This window comes from Balaenoptera acutorostrata, chromosome 19 (genome assembly GCF_949987535.1).
Source record: "Balaenoptera acutorostrata chromosome 19, mBalAcu1.1, whole genome shotgun sequence".
Classification (NCBI taxonomy): Eukaryota; Metazoa; Chordata; class Mammalia; order Artiodactyla; family Balaenopteridae; genus Balaenoptera; species Balaenoptera acutorostrata.
In genome coordinates this window covers 20,170,940-20,193,000 of record NC_080082.1, presented here as the reverse complement: position 1 = coordinate 20,193,000, position 22,061 = coordinate 20,170,940, and the positions used below count along the sequence as shown (strand labels likewise).

Genomic DNA, 22,061 nt, shown 5'->3' with positions numbered 1-22,061 from the left:
CATGGACTGCTTCCTGCTTTCCCTGGGAGCCGTGCAGCACCCGATCCTTTCCTAATCTGAGAGCGTGACTTCTACTCACCGTCAGGTTCCAGTTGATCTGGGGGATCCTCATGTGAAGGTTGAGACTGAACAGAATCAGCAAGACTCCAGTCACCACAAACGCACTGCAGCTCACAAACTCAAAAAAGTAGAGGCCTTCACACGGGGAGCACTCCATGATGGTCTCTATGCAGATGAACGCGATCAGGGCCAAAATCTGGGAAGAAAATCACAAACACACATGTACGTGTACGTTCAGCACACATCTGTGGACACACGTGTCCGCCGCGTTTAAATAAAACTCCACCACCGCCGCCGCATACAGCCCCGGAGTTTTCCCCCTGGGGACGGCAGTATCACGGTCGGGAATGTGACCTGATCCAATTCTTACCTAAGAACAGGTATAGGGGCCTTAATGAAAGGGTCGGATTCCCCACGTGAACAACCAAACCCCACCGCAGGACACTGACACCAGGCTGGTGCTGTGCAGCTCCTCGTGAGGAAGCAGACAGGAACGTGCCCGCAATGGTTTTAGTCTGCCTCTGCCACAAGTAAGTGGACACTGCCCACGCACGCTTCTCATGTATAGTCCCCACCACAAGGATGCCAAACATCAAGAGAGCAGGGTCCTGGTGGTGTCCATTTCATGGCATCTGCAACTACCTTGCTGGTCCAGCTGAGGTCACACAGGCTGACTGAGACCCTTGATGGCTTTAGGAGAAGGATTTGTATAACCCCCTTCCCCCATTTAGAAGTCCCACCCAAAAATAAGGCCCACCTAATTAATTCATGAGCCATGCTTTTAAAAAGTTTATTATTGGACTTGATAATAAAGAGACAGCCTGGCAGTTTATAAAAACATTTTAAATCTACAAACAATAGAATCAATTTCTTTCTGAAGGACCAAAGTAACACTCTAGCAGTATGTCCCAAGCGATGAGAGATCATGAAGGCAAACAGGTATCAATGGAAATCACCAGGTCAACTTTCAAAGGGAGATTTCAGGAACAGGAGGCGGCAGAGGGGCTGAGTTAATGGCCCTGTGATCAAGGAAAAGTCAGATGGCCTTACACCTAAAACCAGACCAGTCTTGGGCTCCTGGCCTGTACCCCACTTCCGCAACCAAGCGCCTTGCCGCCCACTACCTGTCAAGTCTGTGCCAGAGCTTCCAGGCCGGCCCCCCCCAAAAGTCAAGGAAGCACAGGCAGGCAGCTCTGTGGTTCCAGATTTGTCCTTAGAACCAGCAACGTCAGCATCACCAGGGAGCTTGTTAGAAATGCAGAATCTCTGCCTCCCCTCCTTGACCTCCAGAGCCACAGTCTGCTTTTTGGACAACATCCCTAGATGACTGAAGTGTGGGAAGCACCGGAGGCACAGGCTGCTCTGGGGCCCTTCTCCACCTCCAGGAGTCCCACTCATGCCTTTCAGTGCCGCGCTCAGCTCACATCTTCCCCACGCCCTCCCTGATTGCACCTCTCCCCGCCAGACGTGACTGATCCCAGCCTCTCCCAGGAAAGCTTGCAGGTCTGTGGTTGCGTTCCATCTATCACACTTGCCACCATGGATCTCTCTGCCTCCTGAGCTCTTTGAGGGCAGGGACCAGTCCATCTCCCTCCACTCCCAAGGCAACAAGCTCACTAACCTGCACAAAGCCAGCGAAGGGGGGCCCGGGGAGCCTCTTCAAACCCACCCCAACAATTCCTGACGGTCTTGTCAGTTTCCACATGAAAGGAAGGGAGGCTCTGCTTTTTCCATGCCTTTCTAACAATATGGGGTCTTTCCATATTTCTATTCTAAGTCGACACGTAACAAATATGGGCCTTACGGCACACTTTGTGCTTCTCCTAATGGCTCTCCTTATAATTCTCTACAGAACCAGACACTTTCATTCTCAATCTGAATTACATGCCTGACTTGCAATCAATTCACAAAGAAAGAGTTCATATAAGGGAAACTCCTAAAAAAATTTTTCTTTCTTTTTTTTTTTTACCCCTGTAACTGGACCTAGTAATCTTGGGCAAGAAATAACACACATCAGCATAGAGTTACAAATGTCTCTGGTATGCTAACTTCAACCGTATTTGTGTGGGAAGGTAACATCTACATTCTTAAATATTTAAATAAAAATGGTTTCAAGAATATGCAAATCCAATAGGCAGTTCAATACAGCAGACAAAATTCCCTGCTCTCTAGCTCATATGCTAATGAAGGAGTTTTTAAAAAGTAGATTAAAAATATAGCATGTTAGACAGTGATAAATACAAAGAAGAAAAATCAAAGCAGGGGAGGAGAATGAAATGTAAGCAGGCAAGGGTGTTCAAAATTTTAGGCAGAGTGACCACGGAAGGTGTAAGAAGGTTCTAGATTTATTACAAAGGATATTATACGATTGAAGAGCCAGATGAAGAGATACACAGGGCAAGGTCCAGAAGGGTCTCAAACACAGGAACTTCCATCCCCCTGGAGTTTGGAGTGCACCCCCCGCCCTCCATCACCTGGATGCGTTTTTGGTTCACCAACCTGGAAGATCAATCCTTGAGTTCAAGATTTTTTATAGAGCTTAATCTGGAGCCCCTCCCCTTTTCAGAGGTCAGTGGCTAAGGTTGAAAGTTCCAACCCTCTCATCACCTGGTTGGTTCCCCTGGCAACCAGCCCCCATCCTTAGGAGCTTTCCAAAAGTCATCTCATTAACACAAACTCAGGTGTGGCTGGAAGGGATCTGTTAAGAATATCAAAAATAGGGGACTTCCCTGGTCGCACAGTGGTTAAGAATCTGCCTGCCGGGCTTCCCTGGTGGCGCAGCGGTTAAGAATCTGCCTGCCAATGCAGGGGACACGGGTTCAATCCCAGGTCCAGGAAGATCCACATGCTGCGGAGCAACTAAGCCTGTGCACCACGACTACTGAGCCTGCGCTCTAGAGCCCAGGAGACACAACTACTGAGCCCGTGCGCCTAGAGCCAGTGGTCTGCAACAAGAGAAGCCCCTGCTCGCCACAACTAGAGAAAGCCCACATGCAGCAACAAAGACCCAATGCAGCCAAAAATTAAAAAAAAAAAAAAAAGAATATCAATATCAAACACCTCTTATCACTTAGGAAATTCCAAGGGTTTTAAGAGCTCTGTGCCAGAAATGGAATGAAGACCAAATATATATTTCATTATTATAAACCACAATATCACAAGTATTCCCATGTGTAAAGATACAGATACATAAATACATACATATGCACAACTATATACATACAATAATTTAATCAATCCCCCACTGATAGGTAATTAGGTGGTTTGCAATACTCTAATAAGCTGTACACTTTTTATAAAACTTATTATATTGAAGTATAGTTGACAATGTACTGATTTCTACTGTATGGCAAAGTGATTCAGATACATATATTTCCCTGTGCTAAACAGCAGAACCTTGTTGTTTACCCATCCTATATATAATAGTTTGCATCTACTAATCCCAAACTCCCAATCCATCCCTCCCCTATCCCCCCCACCCCCTTGGCAACCACAAGTCTGTTCTCTATGTCTGTGGGTCTGTTTCTGTTTCACAGATAAGTTTACTTGTGTCACATTTTAGATTCCACATATAAGTGTCAAAGAGTGTTCTGCCTATGTTTTCCTCTAAGAGTTTTATAGTGTCCAGTCTTACATTTAGGTCTCTAATCCATTTTGAGTTTATTTTTGTGTATGGTGTTAGGGAGTGTTCTAATTTCATTCTTTTACATGTAGCTGTTCAGTTTTCCCAGCACCACTTATTGAAGAGACTGTCTTTTCTCCATTGTATATTCTTGCCCCCTTTGTCACAGATGAATTGACCATAAGTTCTAGTAAGCAGTATACTTTTTATGTGCCTGCGCTTTGGCACAGCAAATCAAATTTCTTCCAGCACGTTGAAATCTAACAATCACTGCTGAAGCAAAACCTATCAATTGGCCAATAAGAAAATAGGGACTGGGGGAATTCCCTGGTGGTCCAGTGGTTAGGACTCCATGCTCTCACTGCTGAGGGCCTGGGTTCAATCCCTGGTTGGGGAACTAAGATCCCACAAGCCACGTGGTACAGAGAAGGAAGGAAGGAAGGAAGGAAGGAAGGAAGGAAAGAAGGAAGGAGGGAGGGAGGGAGGGAGGGAGAAATAGGGACTCAAAGTTATACTGGAAGCCAACAACTTCAAAGCACCTAAAGAATCAAAAGTAATTCAACTTATAACAATTCTGAAGTACACAAATACACATGGAAAATTGTACAGAGATGTTCAAAAAGATGTAAATAAGGAATAGCTATTGCAGTTGCTAATCAGGAGATCACGGGTGCGCCCTTGAAGAGAGCCCTTTCCGTGTAGCATCTACCAACTGACCAGGAGCAAATATTTGCACAGTTGATAAGTAAACTGATATTAAAACGGTGTCAGATTTCCACAACTATGGCTAATTATGATTGGCAACATCAAAAAGCGGGGGGTGGGGGGGACACAGCTGGCTGATTAAGGTAACATAAAACTTAAAAAAAATTCATAAACCCCCTGTTACCAGTGGTGGGAGTGAAAACCATCAGGACCCTTCTGAAGGGCTGTGTTAATAACAGCATGGTTCACAGTACATCCTGTTCTCCTCCCTCAGGGCACATTGTAGGGTTGGAGATTTGTGCTGAGTTTCCTGGGGCGGATTTACTCTCAAGATGATGAAGCTTATGCTCCAACATCCCATCCATCACAACTCCTTTTCCCAGGTGGTGATGGAGTAACAGTGGGCGTTTTGGGGATTCAGCTAACTCGAAGTTTGGGGTTTTTTTTAGGATTTTTAAAAAATTATTATTTATTTTTCGGCTGTGTCGGGTGTTAGTTGCGGCACGTGGGCTCCTCGTTGAGGCAGGCAGGATCTTTCATTGCGGCACACGGGCTTCTCTCCAGTTGTGGCGTGCGAATTTTCTCTTCTCTAGTCATGGCACACAGGCTCCAGGGCGTGTGGGCTCTGTAGTCGCAGCGCGCAGGTTCCACAGTGCATGGCCTCTGTTTTTGCAGAACACGGGCTCTGGTTGAGGCACCAGAGCTCAGTAGTTGCAGCACATGGGCTTAGTTGCCCCGAGACATGTGGGGTCTTAGTCCCCGACCAGAGATCAAACCCACGTCCCCTGCATTGTAAGGCGGGTTCTTTACCACTGGACCACCAGGAAAGCCCCGGCTAATTGGAAGCTGAGTGAGAGAGACGGTGAATTTGGGTTTGGTGGTCGCTTTCATGTACGGCTATTGTAGCCTTCCCTCTGCTCTGACATCATGAGGAAGAAAAAGGCGCTAAAATTCACAAGATCAATGCGCCTGACAGCGCCAAACTAAAAGTGTGGGTGGTGAAGGGGGAACGGGGTTTGAAACATATGGAGCCAGAAGTTAGCATTCTTTAGAAGGAGAATTCTTCAGATCATCAAATGCCTAAAACAGTAAGTGGACAATTCTGTTTTCACTGGTGCCTAAATGGAAGTTGTGCCCTATCAGGAATACATCCAATAATGCAGAGTATGCAATTATAAACACACTATATACCTTTCCTCCCTTTTTGGTGGGAATCACATGAAATAGAATCTATCATTATTCTGGGGTTCGGGGAATTCCCTGGTGGTCCGTTTAGGACTCTGCAATCTCACTGCCGAGGGCCTGAGTTCAATCCCTGGTTGGGGAACTTAGATCCCACAAGCCATGCGATGCGGCCAAAAGAAAACAAAAAAAAAAACACATTAAAATAAGAAATTCCAGCAGTGGTACTATAAAGAGCAAGTACATATATGTGGGAGATTATTATAATTTATGCATCCCCATGTATCAGATCACATCATAAAGTATCTGACAAATCTTGAACTGATAAAGTCTGACAGTCCCAAATAAAATGGCACACAAAGTTGCCTCCAACGAATGGAAACAGCCTGAAGAAACAAATGTTCCAATGACAACCTCTTACACACATTCAACAATAAGTTGATGCACGCAGTGTAAGAGGATACTGATCGTGTAATGATGCTGTGCAATACAATGGAGTGGCCAACTACAACGTGCATTGTTCTGGGTACCCCTAAATTTCAGATCGGTTTTGTCTACTTTTTCAGAATTAACTGATCATACTAAAATTCAAATACCGTCGATCTTAGTGGAGGCCAAAAGTAAAAACAGAAAGAAAACACTTTTAGAATTTGTAATTTTGTAGGCTTCTCATTCTTAAATAGTCATTATTGCACCCAGTTTTGTTTTGTTTTGTTTTTTTTTAAGAGATATGCTCCCTGTACATTCACAGTAATTATTCTGGAATCTAGTCTTTGTTTTCAGATTCCTGGGGGATATTTTTCTTTTTTTCTTTTTTTTCTTTTTTATTTATTTATTTATTTATGGCTGCGTTGGGTCTTCGTTTCTGTGCGAGGGCTTTCTCTTGTTGCGGCAAGTGGGGGCCACTCTTCATCGCGGTGCGCGGGCCTTTCACTATTGTGGCCTCTGTTGCGGAGCACAGGCTCCAGACGCGCAGGCTCAGTAATTGTGGCTCATGGGCCTAGTTGCTCCACGGCATGTGGGATCCTCCCAGACCAGGGCTCGAACCCGTGTCCCCTGCATTGGCAGGCAGATTCTCAACCACTGCACCACCAGGGAAGCCCTGCACCCAGTTTTATATTTTTAATTTCATATCTTTTTCCTTAGAGTGGGTCTCCAAAGTCATATGAGTCTCAAGCCTCTCAAAACCTGGCTCTGCTTCTGACTTTGGGCAATCAAAGGTGAGTGGATAAGTTATCTGTTACTTCTGGCAGCAGCCTTCAGGAACTGTGGGCAGTTTCACCACGCTCCCTCCCCCGCCAGCAGGCAGTGCTCCTGGTGGGGGTGGCCTCTGAGTAAGGCTGATGGGCAGCCAGCTCCCAACTGACCTGAGATGAGTGTGTAACACAGGGGAGAAGGAAACCTCCCTTGGGTTAACTCATGGAGATTTTAGGTTTGTTTGTTACTTCGGCATAATCCAGCTCATGCCGACTAGGAAGGGCACCTGGGCATAATGTTAAATTTACACAACAGGTCCTGGGTATATTTAGTACAAAACTGCAAATTTTTACAGGATGAATATGTTACCACGCCACTCACTCTTAAAGACACCCGATCCAAATGGTTTTACAGACCAATTCTTAACAGACTGTCAAGGTAAAGATACTGCCTATGTTATTTATACATTTATTTACTTATTTATTTTTGGCTGCGTTGGGTCTTTGTTGCTGCACGCAGGCTTTCTCTAGTTGCGGTGAGCGGGGGCTACTCTTCGTTGCGGTGCACAGGCTGCTCATTGCGGTGGCTTCTCTTGTTGTGGAGCACGGACTCTAGGCACATGGGCTTCAGCAGTTGTGGCTCACGGGCTCAGCAGTTGTGGCACGCGGGCTCTAGAACGCAGGCTCAGTAGTTGTGGCACACGGGCTTAGTTGCTCCGTGGCATGTGGGATCTTCCCGGACCAGGGCTCGAATCCATGTCCCCTGCCTTGGCAGGCGGATTCTTAACCACTATGCCACCAGGGAAGTCCATGCCTGTGTTATTTAAACTAACAAAGAAAAGCATAAAATATTTGGAATTTCTGGGATTTATCTATGTGGTAGGACTGTGGATAGATTTTTTTTTTTTAACTTAGGCTTCTATTATTTTCCAAAATTTCTACGAGTACACGTTTTTATTTTAAAAATGAAATAATTTTATGTATATAAACACTTTGGGCAAACATCCAGATTTATTATGAGTTACGTGTTAGTAACCTCTAAGAATCATTCCTTATTTGTTTTGAAAACATTCATGAGTATTTTAAAATGAGATTATACACTTTAATGGAAAATGAAAGTCGCTCTCCAAATCCATGTCAGTCCCATTTCTTTATCAGAAGAGTTCATCATCTCCAAGGCCTCCCTGACCTCAGACCATCCTGTTTCCTGGCCACCATTGCACTTTTAGCGCAGGGAGAGGGCACATAAGAAACAGGGCAGCCTTCTATATATATAAAATAGATAAACAACAAGGATGTACTGTTTAAAACAGGGAACTATAGTCAATATCTTATAATAACCTATAATGGAAAAGAATCTGAAAAAGAATATATATACATATCTGAACCACTTTGCTGTACACCTGAAACTAACACAATATTGTTCGCTTAATTTAAAATAAATAAATAATTCACACTGTATTTATTTCAGTAAAAAAAAAAAAAGTGTCACTTTTTCCAACTTCTGAAATACTGTCCATTGGTTTTGTTGTTGTTGTTGTTCTCACTTATAAATAAATCAAACTGTATTTCAGTAAAAAAAAAAAAAAAATTTAAATATAAATTTCTTTTAACAAAAAAGAAAGGAAAAGAAAAAGTGCAGACTTACTCTCACCAATGGGATGGCAAGGACCCTCCCCCTATGCCTCCCAAGTGAACAGTACTGTCCTGAGTATCTATGAAGGCATCTTGGAAGATTAGACAAAATCCTAACCTTCCTTGATCACCAGTTTAATCAAAGGATTTAATGAAGCTCATTTTAAAATACACCTGCAAGCAAAAATCACAGCATTTAAAAACAATTTTTAGGGGACTTCCCTGGTGGTGCAGTGGTTAAGAATCCACCTGCCAATGCAGGGGACGTGGGCTCAAGCCCTGCTCCGGGAGGATCCCACATGCCACGGAGCAATTAAGCCCATGCGCCACAACTACTGAGCCTGCACTCTAGAGCCCGCGAGCCACAACTACTGAGCCTGCGTGCCACAACTACTGAGCCCGCGTGCCACAACTACTGAAGCCCGCACGCCTAGAGCCCGTGCTCCGCAACAAGAGAAGCCACCGCAATGAGAAGCCTGTGCATCGCAACGAAGAGTAGGCCCCGCTGGCCGCAACTAGAGAAAGCCCGTGCACAGCAACAAAGACCCAACACAGCCAAAAATAAATAAATAAATAAACTGGGGGAAAATAAATAAATAAAATAAAAATAAAAACAATTTTCAGGAGTCTTAAAAACCACCATGTGCAAAAATGACTCTCCATTTGAAGACGTCTGTCACAACGTGAATCTGTGGTGGCTCCTATGTAGCCAGACGACTTCTTCAGTGACCCTGACAGCTCGGTGGCACCTGGGGGCTTGCTGTGCTCAAAGCCTCTGTTCCAACCCAGCCAACACACCCCATGATACACGCACAGACAGGTAACTAACCAGGTACCAGGGGCTCAGGGAGGGGTTGAGGTTTGGAAGGCAGAGGGTCACTGAGGGTTTGGGGAACAGCAGAAGGCTCTAGAAGGCTTCCTGGAGAGCACTGGACTCAGCGATGTAAGAGAAAAAGCAAGAGAGGAACATTTGTGCATGGTAGTGCCTAGCTTTCCAGCTGAGTTCCTTGGTTGGGGGTGAGGTGGAGGGTAGGGACAGAACCCAGCCCCTCACCCAAGTACCTTTGTTTTAGAGGTTCTTAAACTCTTCTGACCAAAGAACAGAACACCTGTTAACAGTCTCCTGAACCAACGCTCCAGGAAGCATAGCTTGCAAATCAGCAGTATGGTTTATACACTGGGAAAATATTTCTGTTGTGTTTTTTTAAAAAAACCTTTATTTTAAGTTTGAAAACTACTATGGCAGTCTGACCCTTCCAGTTACAGAGAAGCAGTCCTGAATTCGCACAGTGTGCTTCGGTGTGGCCCCCATGGCCACCCACCTTTGGGTTTTCTCACGCTAAGCCCCATGCTGTTTCCATCATAACAACATCCCTCCCGGTCTTGGGGTCCTCACAGCACATCGGCATATTAACAGTTCTGAAAAGGCTCACAGTAAAAAAAACCTGTTTACCTTTATTTGATGTGCGGATTATGTTACCTGAACACAGAATGTTTTTATTCCTCAGCACACCTATTAATACTACATAGTGGAAAAAAAAAATACTACATAGCAGTGTTTGGAGAGAAATGAGTTTGGGAAACACAAAAAGCATGTGCTGGTCAGTATTCAACTTTGTCAGGTCATACACAATTTAAACGCACAGAGTAAAATACATAAACTCATTTACTCAGCAGGGTAGCAACTACTAAGGACCCTGTTAACTGAGTGATCACACACACACACACACACACACAGAGAGCAAGGTCCAAAGTACCTTCAGAATCAGACCAAACTCTAATCAGCTCTAGCACGTTCAAAATTAAAATGTCTCTCTTCCCACCAGTACTGAAAAATTATTTGAGATGAGACATGGCTTGTATTTAGCCACAAAGATACAACAGGCAAGTTGTTAAAACGCCACTTCTTCTGGAAGACCCCACGATGTGCAGAAGAGAGAACCCAGAGAGGGCAGCAGAGGGCACTTCAGGAAGCAGCTCCATTCTCATCACTCACAGTGGATGCTAAGATTGGGTCCTGGGGCCAGAACTGCAGAAGAGGCACAGGAGCCCTTTCCCTTCCATCTTTCTGAGTCTGGAGGCCAAGGAATTTAAGTTGTTCTATATAGGGCCAAACAACAGGTCACCTTAAAGCATAAGCTCCCAGGCCAGAAGCCATGTGGCCTGATCTGCAAAGGGTCTCAAACAGCTAGCTGTGCAGTGCCAGGCACCTCAGATTGACAATGGCTTGCATTTAGGGAGCATCAATAATGTAATCAGGACGCTCTCAGGCCCTGTGCTGGGCACGGTCCATTTGTCATCTCTGATGCTCATGACCACACCTCCATGGTGTGGCCCCGAAGCTCTGTCCCAGGCCCCAAAGGTAGTTTCTCCACATACCTCGTTCTTCTACACCAGATGCCTAATGGTTGATTTATCCAGGGTCCAGAACCTCCCCACACCCTTGGCCATGGGAAAAAGCATCAGTGTGTAATTTCTCTTCAGTGAACACAGCAGGAGACCCGGGGAGCCAGTGTCATGCGGGTCTCTGACAAAGCACGCAACTTGATTACTCAAAGGGATCTAACAACAGTGACATCTCACTTTTTTTAAGCAAAATAATCCGTGAGTTGCTCCGCTCAAGGGACGCCATCCCACGAGGAAGGGAGATTTAAGGTATTACCCTCCTCTCCCCTGAGACAATAGAGCAATGAGCAAATATTTTTTGGTTCCAAAACAAAGGAGCTAATTACAGGTGTAAGTTATTTAACCTTCAATCAATACTTCTTGCCTGCCATCTCTGGTTCCATTGTTTTTCTCCAGCTAAGTAAACAGTGTCCAAGGTACAGATCTGAGAGATGCAGAGAGTTAAAAGAAAACTACCTGCTCCGGAAATGCAGGGACGCCCCCAGGAGCTACAGCCACCCAGGCCGGCAGGGAACACTAATTAGGCAGTAGTTAAGCAAAGGAGCCAAGGGGCAGAGGCAAATAAGTTCCTGATTGTTGAGAAGAAAGGAAGAGATGAGGACAAAAGAGAGGGAGGCTGCCAAGGGCTCCGGGCAGTCAGAAGAAAAGAGGGGACAAAAGAGGCCAGCTCTGCCAGCCACACTCCAGGCTGTGGTCACTTCAAACCTCTGAGGGCTTTGTTTTTGATTGAGGACAGAAGGACTCAGGCTGTTGCTACTCCAGGGAGCTGTCTGTTGGTTGGTCTGAGCGTGGCCCGGGTCACAAGGCCCACTCCAGCCAGGGCCCTGACATGTTTTTCAAGCTGGGTTCTACTGTGTAAATAATTTTGCTATTTTGGAATCCTAAAGCCATATGTAAGTTAAGAGCTGAACTCAGAAGATTGCATTTCGATTTCTTCTTCTGGCAAGACTCTCACCTTTCACATAAACTATTATACTTAACAGCATAAGCGAGCTCTAATGCACACGTATTAAACCCACACGTTACTTGTTGGCAACGGCTGGCCATAGCCTATGACAGTCTCAGACAAATTAAAATAGGCTTATTTGGGGACATCCAACAACTGAAAGCACACAAACAGTATCATCCAATGAAATGCAAAAAACATTTCCTTGTTTTTAAAAAAAAAAAAAAAAAGTCTAGAAAACTTTATTATGTGGTTGATGATATAATTGCACATGATTTCAGAAAACCACAGGACGGTCAGCAACTTTTTTGCCAAAAGAATGCCCACAACATTTTACTGCAAATGCCATCCTGGCCAAAAAGCTACATTTTCAGACCATTTAAATTAGTAATGGAGCAAAAACAATGCACATGTAGAGGACACAGGAAACAAGCGCCTTCAAACCATACACATCTGAAGATGTTTAACTACACTGCTGGCATTTGGATTTTCTTTTCCCCCTTCCTTTCTCATATCCTAGCTTCATGCATGAAGCTAAAATCCCGGGAAGCAGCGTCACATCCCCAACGTGATTCAAAAGCAAAACGCACCCCCCACTCCTTGCTCTCTCTGCTTTAATTCCCGGGCGTCTCCCGGCCCCAAAATCTCTGACAAACCACCTTGACAGATGGTTAGAAGGGGACAGCTTTTCTCAGTGAATGAGAAACCAACAGGCCATGAGCAGCTTTTTGCTAAAGATTAATTTAGGCCAAAATAGCGACCTACATACTTTAAGAGGTCAGGAGGAGGTGTGCCTAGAAAACCCAACTCAGCCTTAAGACCCACAGCCGTAACGGCCCCCAGCACCTCAGCGTCATCCAACTGAGGAAGGGTCCCGCAGGACAGGAGCCAACTTAAGTGGCCAAACCCCAGGGCCCTGCACACAGATTCAGAGACTTAAGAGACTCAGGTACCTTCCTCTACACCTTAGCACACAATTCAAGGCACTACGGTTCAGCAGTCTTTGTAAACTGGTGTCCCTAGCGCCACAGACAATAAGGACAGTGCCCCTAGAATGTGTGATCCTGTGGCCCTCCTAAAAAACCCAACATTTGCTGAGTCCTTCTACTGTGGGTCAAATGCTGTGCTGGGCACTGTCACAGGATTCTCTCCTTTTATTTAACCTCCATCCAATCCTGGGAGGAACATGGTTGGTTTGCTTGTTTTTAATTGAGATGTAATTCACCCATACCACAAAAATCATCCATTTAAAGTGTACATACAATTCAGTGGTTTTTTAGCATATTCAAAGTTATGCAACCATCACCATTATAGAATTGCAGGACATTTTCATCACCCCAAGAGAAACATCGTTTTTTGTTTGTTTGTTTTTTGTTTTTTATTTATTTTATTTATTTTTGGCTGCGTTGGGTCTTCGTTGCTGCGCACAGGCTTTCTCTAGTTGTGGCGAGCAGGGGCTACTCTTCATTGCGGTGCGTGGGCTTCTCATTGCGGTGGCTTCTCTTGTTGCGGAGCATGGGCTCTAGGTGCGTGGGCTTCAGTAGTTGTGGCAAGTGGGCTCAGTAGCTGTGGCTCACGGGCTCTAGAGCACGGGCTTCAGTAGCTGTGGCGCACGGGTTTAGTTGCTTCGCGGCACATGGGATCTTCCTGGACCAGGGCTCGAACCTGTGTCCCCTGCACTGGCAGGCGGATTCTTAACCACTGTGCCACCAGGGAAGTCCCAGAAACATCCTTTTTAATCCCCATGCTATTGATGAGGAAAATGAGGGAACCATGTTAAGCAACCCATCCAGGATCACAAAGTCTCCAGCAGAGCTGAGGTGAAACCCAGTCCCTGAACCCCTCACAGCACTGGCTGCCACAGCACCGATCACCCCTCCATCCACCCGTGGCTTCCGCCACTCCCTTCCCATCCTACCGGCCCGCAAACGGTGGGTGCTCCCCAGGGCTTTGCCTCTGCTGCTTTCTCACCAGATAAGCATACCCAACAGATTTCCCTGATCCTGACTCCCACTCCCAAAGCTACTTCTCTAGTCTGAGCCCCGGATCCAGGCTGCAATACTGTCCCACTGGGCATCTCCACCTAAATGTTCCCAGGCACCCACAAATGTGAGAGCAGAAATCTCCTTCCCTGATGCAGTTAATGGCACCACCAGCCATTAGCAATAGCACTCAGCATAGCAGTTAAAGAGCTGGGCCTCTGGAGTCTCACAATCCTGAGTTCTGATTTCAGCTCTGCCACTTATTAGCTCTGTGCCCTGGGCACATTGCTTCTCTTCTCTGGGCCTCTATGGTTGCTTCGAGGATTAAACGTAAGACATTTAGCGCCACGCCCAGCACACAGTGAGTGTTAAGTAAATGGCAGCTGTTGTCATTACTATGTGAAAGGTCCAGCAGAACTCAGACACAGCCTCTGTCTTCACCAAGCTGACTCTTGTGGGGAAACGTGTCCGTGTTGTAACATATGTCAGAATTTCCTTGTGAAGGCTGAATGATATTCCATTATATGTATATACCACACTCTGTTTATCCATTCATCTGTTGATGGACACTTCGGTTGCTTTTTCCTTTTGGCTACTGTAAATAATGCTGCTATGAACATGGCTGTAGAAATATCCATTTGAGTCCCTGCTTTCAATTCTTTTGAGTACATACCCAGAAGTAGAACTGCTGGGTCACACAGTAATTCTACTTCTAATTTTTAGGAGTCAAAAATTTAAGCTCAACATCACTAATTATTAGAGAAATGCAAATCAAAACTACAATGAGGTATCACCTCACACCAGTCAGAATGGCCATCATCAAATAATCTACAAACAATAAACGCTGGAGAAGGTGTGGAGAAAAGGGAACCCTCATACACTGTTGGTGGGAATGTAAATTGATACAGCCACTATCGAAAACAGTATGGAGGTTCCTTAAAAAACTAAAAATAGAACTACCATATGACCCAACAATCCCACTACTGGGCATATAGCCAAAGAAAACCATAATTCAAAAAGACACATGCACCCCAATGTTCATAGTAGCATTATTTACAATAGCCAGGACATGGAAGCAACCTAAATGTCCATCAACAGAGGAATGGATAAAGAAGATGTGGTTCACATATACAATGGAATATTACTCAGCCATAAAAAGGAATGAAATTGGGTCATTTGTAGAGATGTGGATGGACCTAGAGAGTGCCATACAGAGTGAAGTAAGTCAGAAAGAGAAAAGCAAATATCATATAACGCATATGTATGGAATCTAGAAAAATGGTATAGATGATCTTATTTGCAAAGCAGAAATAGAGACACAGACGTGGAGAACAAATGCATGGATACCAAGGGGGAAAGGGGTGGGGTGGGAGGAACTGGGAGACTGGGATTGACACATATACATTATTGATACTATGCATAAAATAGACAACTGATGGGAACATACTATATAGCACAGGGAACTCTACCTAATGCACCGTGGTAACCTAAATGGGAGGGAAGTCCAAAAGGGAGGGGATATCTGTATGTGTATGGCTAATTCATTTTGTTGTGCAGTGGAGGCTAACACAACATTGTAAAGCAACCATACTCCAATAAAAATTAATAACATAAATAAAAAATTAAAAATTAAAATAAAAACAGCTGTATCCATTGAAAAGGGCTAGAAACAATAACTCAATAACAATGAGCACCTCAAGTATCCAGAACAAGGTCCTAAATATTATTTCCCACTAACAGGAACGGAAACTTCTTGGAGAAATGACTGATTCCAGGTCTGGGACAGGACGTACACAAGATAAGCATATCAGAAAGCGAGGATGCTATTAAAGACTACTGAGACTGAGTCAGAATGACACAAGTGAACTTGAAGGGGCTCCCAATGGCCAACAAGAGGACAATATAAGCATCAAAATATTTATTTATTTATTCATTTATTTATTTAATTAATTAAAATAACATCCAAATCTTGGTTTCTAAATACCATTCTTTTTCACTGAAAGGAACCAGGGCTCCTTGGAGAATTGCAGGGCTGAGGAAGAAGAGTCTGAGATGAGTTTGGAAACCTTGTGTTAGAGAATGAAGGGAACATGTCTAAAGGACATTGGAGCCAATTCAAAGGGGCTCTCATTGGCCAAATCCAGGACAATTCAATCATCAAAATAAATAATGATAATTAAGTATTAAAACTCACGACTAAAATATGAACTCATGAGTCCACACTGATATAAACAAACAGGGAAGAAGGGAAAACTCTTCTGAAAGATTGAAAATCCTGTTAATAAATACAGAAAGAACAATGGATTTATAAAAATGCCATTTGGCAACATCATAACAATACTTGATTCAAGCAAGAACCATCAATGGATGTTAAAACTACTGAGTGGAATGCTGGAGAAGTTATAGGATATTTACATGGTCTAGAAGTATCTCTCCACAAAAATACTTACTAATTACATAGGAAAAAACAGTAACTTCACAGTAGAGAAGCCTGGAAGACATCATTTTAACTGAGTTAAGATCACCAGTGATGGAACGAATCTGTATCATTTGCTTCTAATATGATACACTGAAAAGAATACCTCTGTGGTATTCCTGACAATACTACAAAACAACCAGAATCTAAACAGGAGAATACATCAGACAAACCCAAATTAAGGGACATTCTACAAAATAACTGGCCTGTATTCTTCCAAAATGTCAATGTCATGAAACACAAAGGCTCCAGACCAAAGGAGATTAAAGAGACATGACAAGTGAATGCAACACCAATCCAGGACTTTCTTGTACTATAAAGAACAGTTTTGAGACAACCAGGGAACAAGACTAAGGTGTATAGTTTAGCAATAGTATTGTATCAATGTTAATTTCCTGACTTCTATCATTGTACTATGGTTACTTAAAAAGTGGTCTTGTCTTTAAGGATTCTGAAGTATTTAGGCATAAAGAGCCATCAAGTGTGCAACATACTCTCAAAAGACTTAAAATATTATAAAAATATACATATACATATACACATGTGTACATACACACACATAAACAGAGGAAAATAGAAAGGATAAAGCAAATGTGGTAAAAAGTTAACATTTGGAGAATCTAGGTAAGAGTATATATCATTTTGTACTCTTGCAACCTTTATGTAGTACTGAAATTATTTCAAAATAAAGTATTTTTAGATGACCACAAAATACTGAGCTATATTAAATACATAAAAATTCACAAGTTTGTATGGACATTACCAGGGGGAAAAGCCCATTGTTCATTCACCTTTGGAAGTTGCTAAAGCATCAGCTTGCTATTAGGAAAACTGATAAATAAAGGAAAAGAATCAAGCATGAACCTTGCCTTTCCTGTACAAACTGTATTTCAGGGTAATCAAATGGATAATGAGGGAAAGTTCCTTACAGAATTCCAGCTAATAAATGCAGAAGGATGGATAGATTTAGAAAATCACCATTTTGTAATGGACAAAGGCCAGAGTTTCTCAATCCATTTGAAAACTAGAAGATGTTACCTTTGCTGGACTCAACCAAAAAGCTTTTTTTTCTGTCCGTTCACTTATCAAAGTCATTCTTCTATCTTCCATTTGACTCATCCTCCACTAAAGCTTTCTCTGGCTCTTTCTTCCGCCCAAACCAGTCTTATCTCTCTCTCTCTCTCATTTCCTGTAGCTCTTGGTCTATTACCAGTGGTTCACATCCTTGGTGCACTGGGGGATCATTTCAAAATTCTGATACCCACACTGTACCCACCCTGTACTCCAGTGCAAGGTTTTCACAAACTCAGCACTACTGACACCGGGGGCCAGACCATTTGTTGTAGGGATGGTCCTGTGAACTGCAGATGTTTAGCAGCATCCCTGGCCTCTACCCTCTAGATGCCAGCGCTCACTCCAACCCCAGCGGTGACAACCAAAAACTGTCTCCAGATATTGTCAAATGTCCCCTGGGGGATGGGGGCAAAACCTCCTCCCACCTCCAATGGGGACCAGTGACCTAGGCCATGCTCATTAACGGCTGTTAGGCTACTAGGTAAAAGGATGACGAGGAATTTTAAATAGATAGATCAGACATCAGACTCGCAACACTTGCATCTGAAACCAAGTCCCCCTAAAACTGAGTTCCCCTGAAGAGTTTATGATTAACCTCTCTATCCAAAACTTTATACTCTTTCTTGTCTCACCCCTGTTCCCCTCGGGACTGAGGAGTAGCAGAGAAAAGGGGGGACTGAAACCAAGCAGGATTCTGCAGGACCCTCCTGGGTACAAAAGCCCCTCTGTGCCCCTGGTTCTTGTTTGTAGAAAAAGGCTTTAGTCTCCTAGGTCTTCTAAAGAGCAGACTCAACAGTTACTAATTAGAGAAAAGAGGGAATGCAGAAACAAAGGAAAAGCAGTTAAGCAAGAAAAGTAATGATGGTCTTTTTTTTTTTTTTTTTGGCTGCGCCACATGGCTTGTGGGATCTTAGTTCCCTGACCAGGGACCGAACCCACGCCCTCAGCAGTGAAAGCGTGGAGTCCTAACCACTGGACCGCCAAGGAATTCCCAATCATGACTTAAACAATAGTTCAGCGGTTAAACAGAGTCTTCCTCAAGGGATATAGATAACACTCTGATGCATACCTTTGAGTTAGTCTGCAGAAAACTAAGACCCATACCCAGGTGGAGTTTGGTGACTACATGTAGTTCACAAGCACGGAGCCCCCAGACTGGCTAAAACCCCAGACTGGCTGATGATTAAGATTTCCAAAACATCACCCTGTTACCACCAACTAATCAGAAGAACGTCCATGAGCTGACCATGCACCCTGCAACCCTCACTCCTAATGTAAGCAGATAAGGTGGGGGATGGGGGTCTCTGGAGAAAGAAAACGAGGCACGGCTTTCTTGACATAAGAGAAGCTGTTTTTGACCTAAGCCATTCTGTGATCTAAGCCTGGGCACAATGCTTGCCCTTGAACAGGTCTCAGTAATTAATGATCTTAAGGGAACAAAAGAATGCAGAAACACACAACTGTTAGCTGGCAAGAGAAGTAACAGTAGCAAAGATAATTTACCAGTTGTAAAGACTCCCAGTTTTGTTTCAGTGATAAAGATTAGCCTGAAGTGTTCAAGCACCAGGATCAGCTGGAACCTAAGGGATGATGAGGTTGACCTTTTCTGACCCTTGAGATTTCAATCAACTAAAGTTTGGACTCTGTCTACCACCCAAGCCCCTTCATGAATATGCATGAACCCTTAGCTTAAAACTTCCCCAGTTATGTTGTTGGAGGGGGAAATACTGCTTTGGGAAAGATCCCTGGTGTTCTCCCTATTTGCTGCAAATAATAATGAATCCTTCCTTCTCCCAGACTTGGCTTGGCTGTGTCTTTTGGTTTGACACCCACCAAGAGGCAAACCCAGTTTTTCGGTAACACTAGTGTTGCTTTTTAAAACCCTTCCTGAAAGCCACTGGGGAGTTTGGGTCTTTTGAGCATGAGCTGCCCGTTCTCCTTGCTTGGTGCCCTGCTATAAATGTTGTACTTTCCTTCACCACAACCCAGTGTCAACAGATTGGCTTTGCTTGGTGTTGGTTCCGTAACACACCCAACAATCAGCCTCTTGTCTCTAAAAAGTGAGGCAGTGAGACCCTACTGCCTTCTGATGTGGAGGCAGTAGGACATACACAGCAGCACCTATAAAGCTTTCTTGCAGGCCCCTCCCCCCAAATCAAGCCTCTAGAGTCAACCAGCTTACAGGAAATAGAAGAGTTAGAGAAACATGTTAAAACTGCACTAAAGGGGCCATCAGCCAAATCCAAAATGTGGGAAAGTCTACATAACAAATTACCTCATTTCAACAACAAATAAATAGCATAAAAGGAGAGGGGAGCTGTTGCAGACTAATAGAGATTAAAAATACAAAGCAACAGAAGCAATGTGTGGATCTTGTTTAGATCCTAATTCATTCAAACCAAAAAGGCATTTTTGAGACCACTGGAGAAGAATGAACACATACTGGATATTAAATGATACTAAGGAATTATTAAGATTATTAATTATTTAGATGTGATAACTGTGAATGTATCATTTGGGGAAAAGCATCTTTAACTGTTAGGGATGCATACTAAGCATTTACAGTTGAAATGCTATGGCATCTGAGACTTGCTTTAAAATACTACAGCCAAAAAAAGGAGAGGAGCTGAAGAAACAAAAATGCAAAATGTTGGTAGCTGTTGAAGCCGGGTGAAAGGTATACTAGCTGATGGTTAATTTTGTGTGTCAACTTGAGTGAGTCACAGGGCGCCCAAATTAAACATTGTTTCTGGGTGTGTCTGTGAGGGTGTTTCTAGGTGAGATTAGCATTCGAATCAATCGAGTAAAGCAGACTGCCTTCCCCAGAGTGGTTGCGCATCATCCAATCTGTTGAGAGCCTGTACAGAATAAAAGAGCAAGGGGGATTTGTCTCTTTTTCCTGCCTCACTGTTGAGCTGGGACATCTCATCACATCTTTTCCTGCCCTTGGATTCATCATCAGCCCCCCTGGTTCTCAGGCCTTCGGACTCAGAGTAAATTACACCACTGGCTTTCTTGGGTCTTTAGCTTGCAGATGACAGACCAAGGAACTTCTTGGCCTCCATAATCACATGAACCAACTCCTCATAATAAATCTTTTATATCCTATTGGTTCTGTTTCTCTGGAGAACCCCGATTAATACTAGTAAATGTTTGAAAGTTTCCATAATAAAAAGTTAAATTTAAAAAGAATATTGAGAGACTTCCCTGGTGGTGCAGTGGTTGAGAATCTGCCTGCCAATGCGGGGGACACGAGTTCGAGCCCTGGTCCGGGAAGATGCCACATGCCACGGAGCAACTAAGCCCGTGCACCACAACTACGGAGCCTGCGCTCTAGAGCCTGCAAACCACAACTACTGAGCACACACACCGCAGCTACTGAAGCCCACGTGCCTAGAGCCCATGCTCTGCAACAAAGAGTAGCAATGTAGCAACCATGTACCGCTACGAAGAGTAGCCCCTGCTCGCCGCAACTAGAGAAGGCCCATGTGCAGCAACGAAGACCCAACGCAGCCAAAAATAAATATAATAAATTTATTTTAAAATAATAATAATAAAATTAAAATTAAAAAAAATAAAAAGAATATTGAAGGACTTATATCCAGAATATATAGAGGACTCTCAAATCTTTATAATAAGAAAACAATCCATGGGAGTTCCCTGGTGGTCTAGTGGTTAGGATTTGGCGCTTTCAGTGTTGTGGGCTGGGTTCAGTCCCTGGTCAGGAAACTGAGATCCCACAAGCCAAGCAGCGTGGCCAAAAAATAAATAAATAAAATAGAAAGAAAGAAAGGGAGGGAGGGAGAAACGGGGAGAGAGAAAGAGACAGAGAAAGGAAGAGATGAAGGAAGGAAGGAAGGAAGGAAGGAAGAAAGAGAAAGGAAAGGAAAGGAAAGGAAAGGAGGGAGGGAGGGAGAAAGAAAGGAAGAAAGAAAGGAAGAGAGAGAGAAAAGAAACAACCCAATTAAAAGGCGGGTAGGGGCTTCCCTGGTGGCGCAGTGGTTGAGAATCTGCCTGCCAATGCAGGGGACACGGGTTCGAGCCCTGGTCTGGGAAGATCCCACATGCCGCGGAGCAACTGGGCCCGTGAGCCACAATTACTGAGCCTGCGCGTCTGGAGCCTGTGCTCCGCAACAAGAGAGGCCACGATAGTGAAAGGCCCGCGCACCGCAATGAAGAGTGGCCCCCGCTTGCCACAACTAGAGAAAGCCCTCGCACAGAAACGAAGACCCAACACAGCCATAAATAAAATAAATAAATAAATTTAAAAGGCGGGTAGAAGGGACTTCCCTGGTGGTCCAGTGGGTAAGACTGTGCTCCCAATGCAGGGGGCCCAGGTTCAATCCCTGGTCAGGGAACTAGATCCTGCATGTATGCCACAACTAAGAGTTCGCAAGCCGCAACTAAGACCCGGTGCAGCCAAAGTAAATAAATAAATAAATATTTAAAAAAAAAAAAAAAGTGGGCAGAAGATATGAACAGACACTTCATGAAAGAAGATACCAAGATGGCAAATAAGCACAAGAAAAGATCCTTAACATAATTAGCCACTAGGGAAATACAAACTAAAATCACAATGACATGCCACTTCACACCCACTACAATGGCTATAATTTTAAAAAATTTTAAGTCAATAGCCAGTGATGGCAAGGTGCAATGTGACTAGAACTCTCATACACTACTGGTAAGAATGCAAAATGGTACAGCCACTCTGAAAATGGCTTGGCAGTTTCTTATAAAGTTAAACATACAGTTACCATATGGCCCAATAATCCCC

The 22,061-nt window shown here is 43.9% G+C and overlaps 1 protein-coding gene across 2 annotated transcripts in view; it reads right to left on the bottom strand.

Annotated features, from left to right (window-relative positions):
• CMTM4 (CKLF like MARVEL transmembrane domain containing 4) overlaps positions 1 to 22,061 on the bottom strand; it is a 92,814-nt gene that overhangs the window by 31,748 nt on the left and 39,005 nt on the right. For both annotated transcript variants that reach the window (XR_009006054.1, XM_057533888.1), the window contains exon 2: positions 80 to 256. Coding sequence is in view for 1 of the 2 variants with exons in the window: in XM_057533888.1 (XP_057389871.1) it covers positions 80 to 256 (177 nt within the window). In the remaining variant the exon portion in view is untranslated. The remainder of the gene's footprint in view (positions 1 to 79; positions 257 to 22,061) is intronic.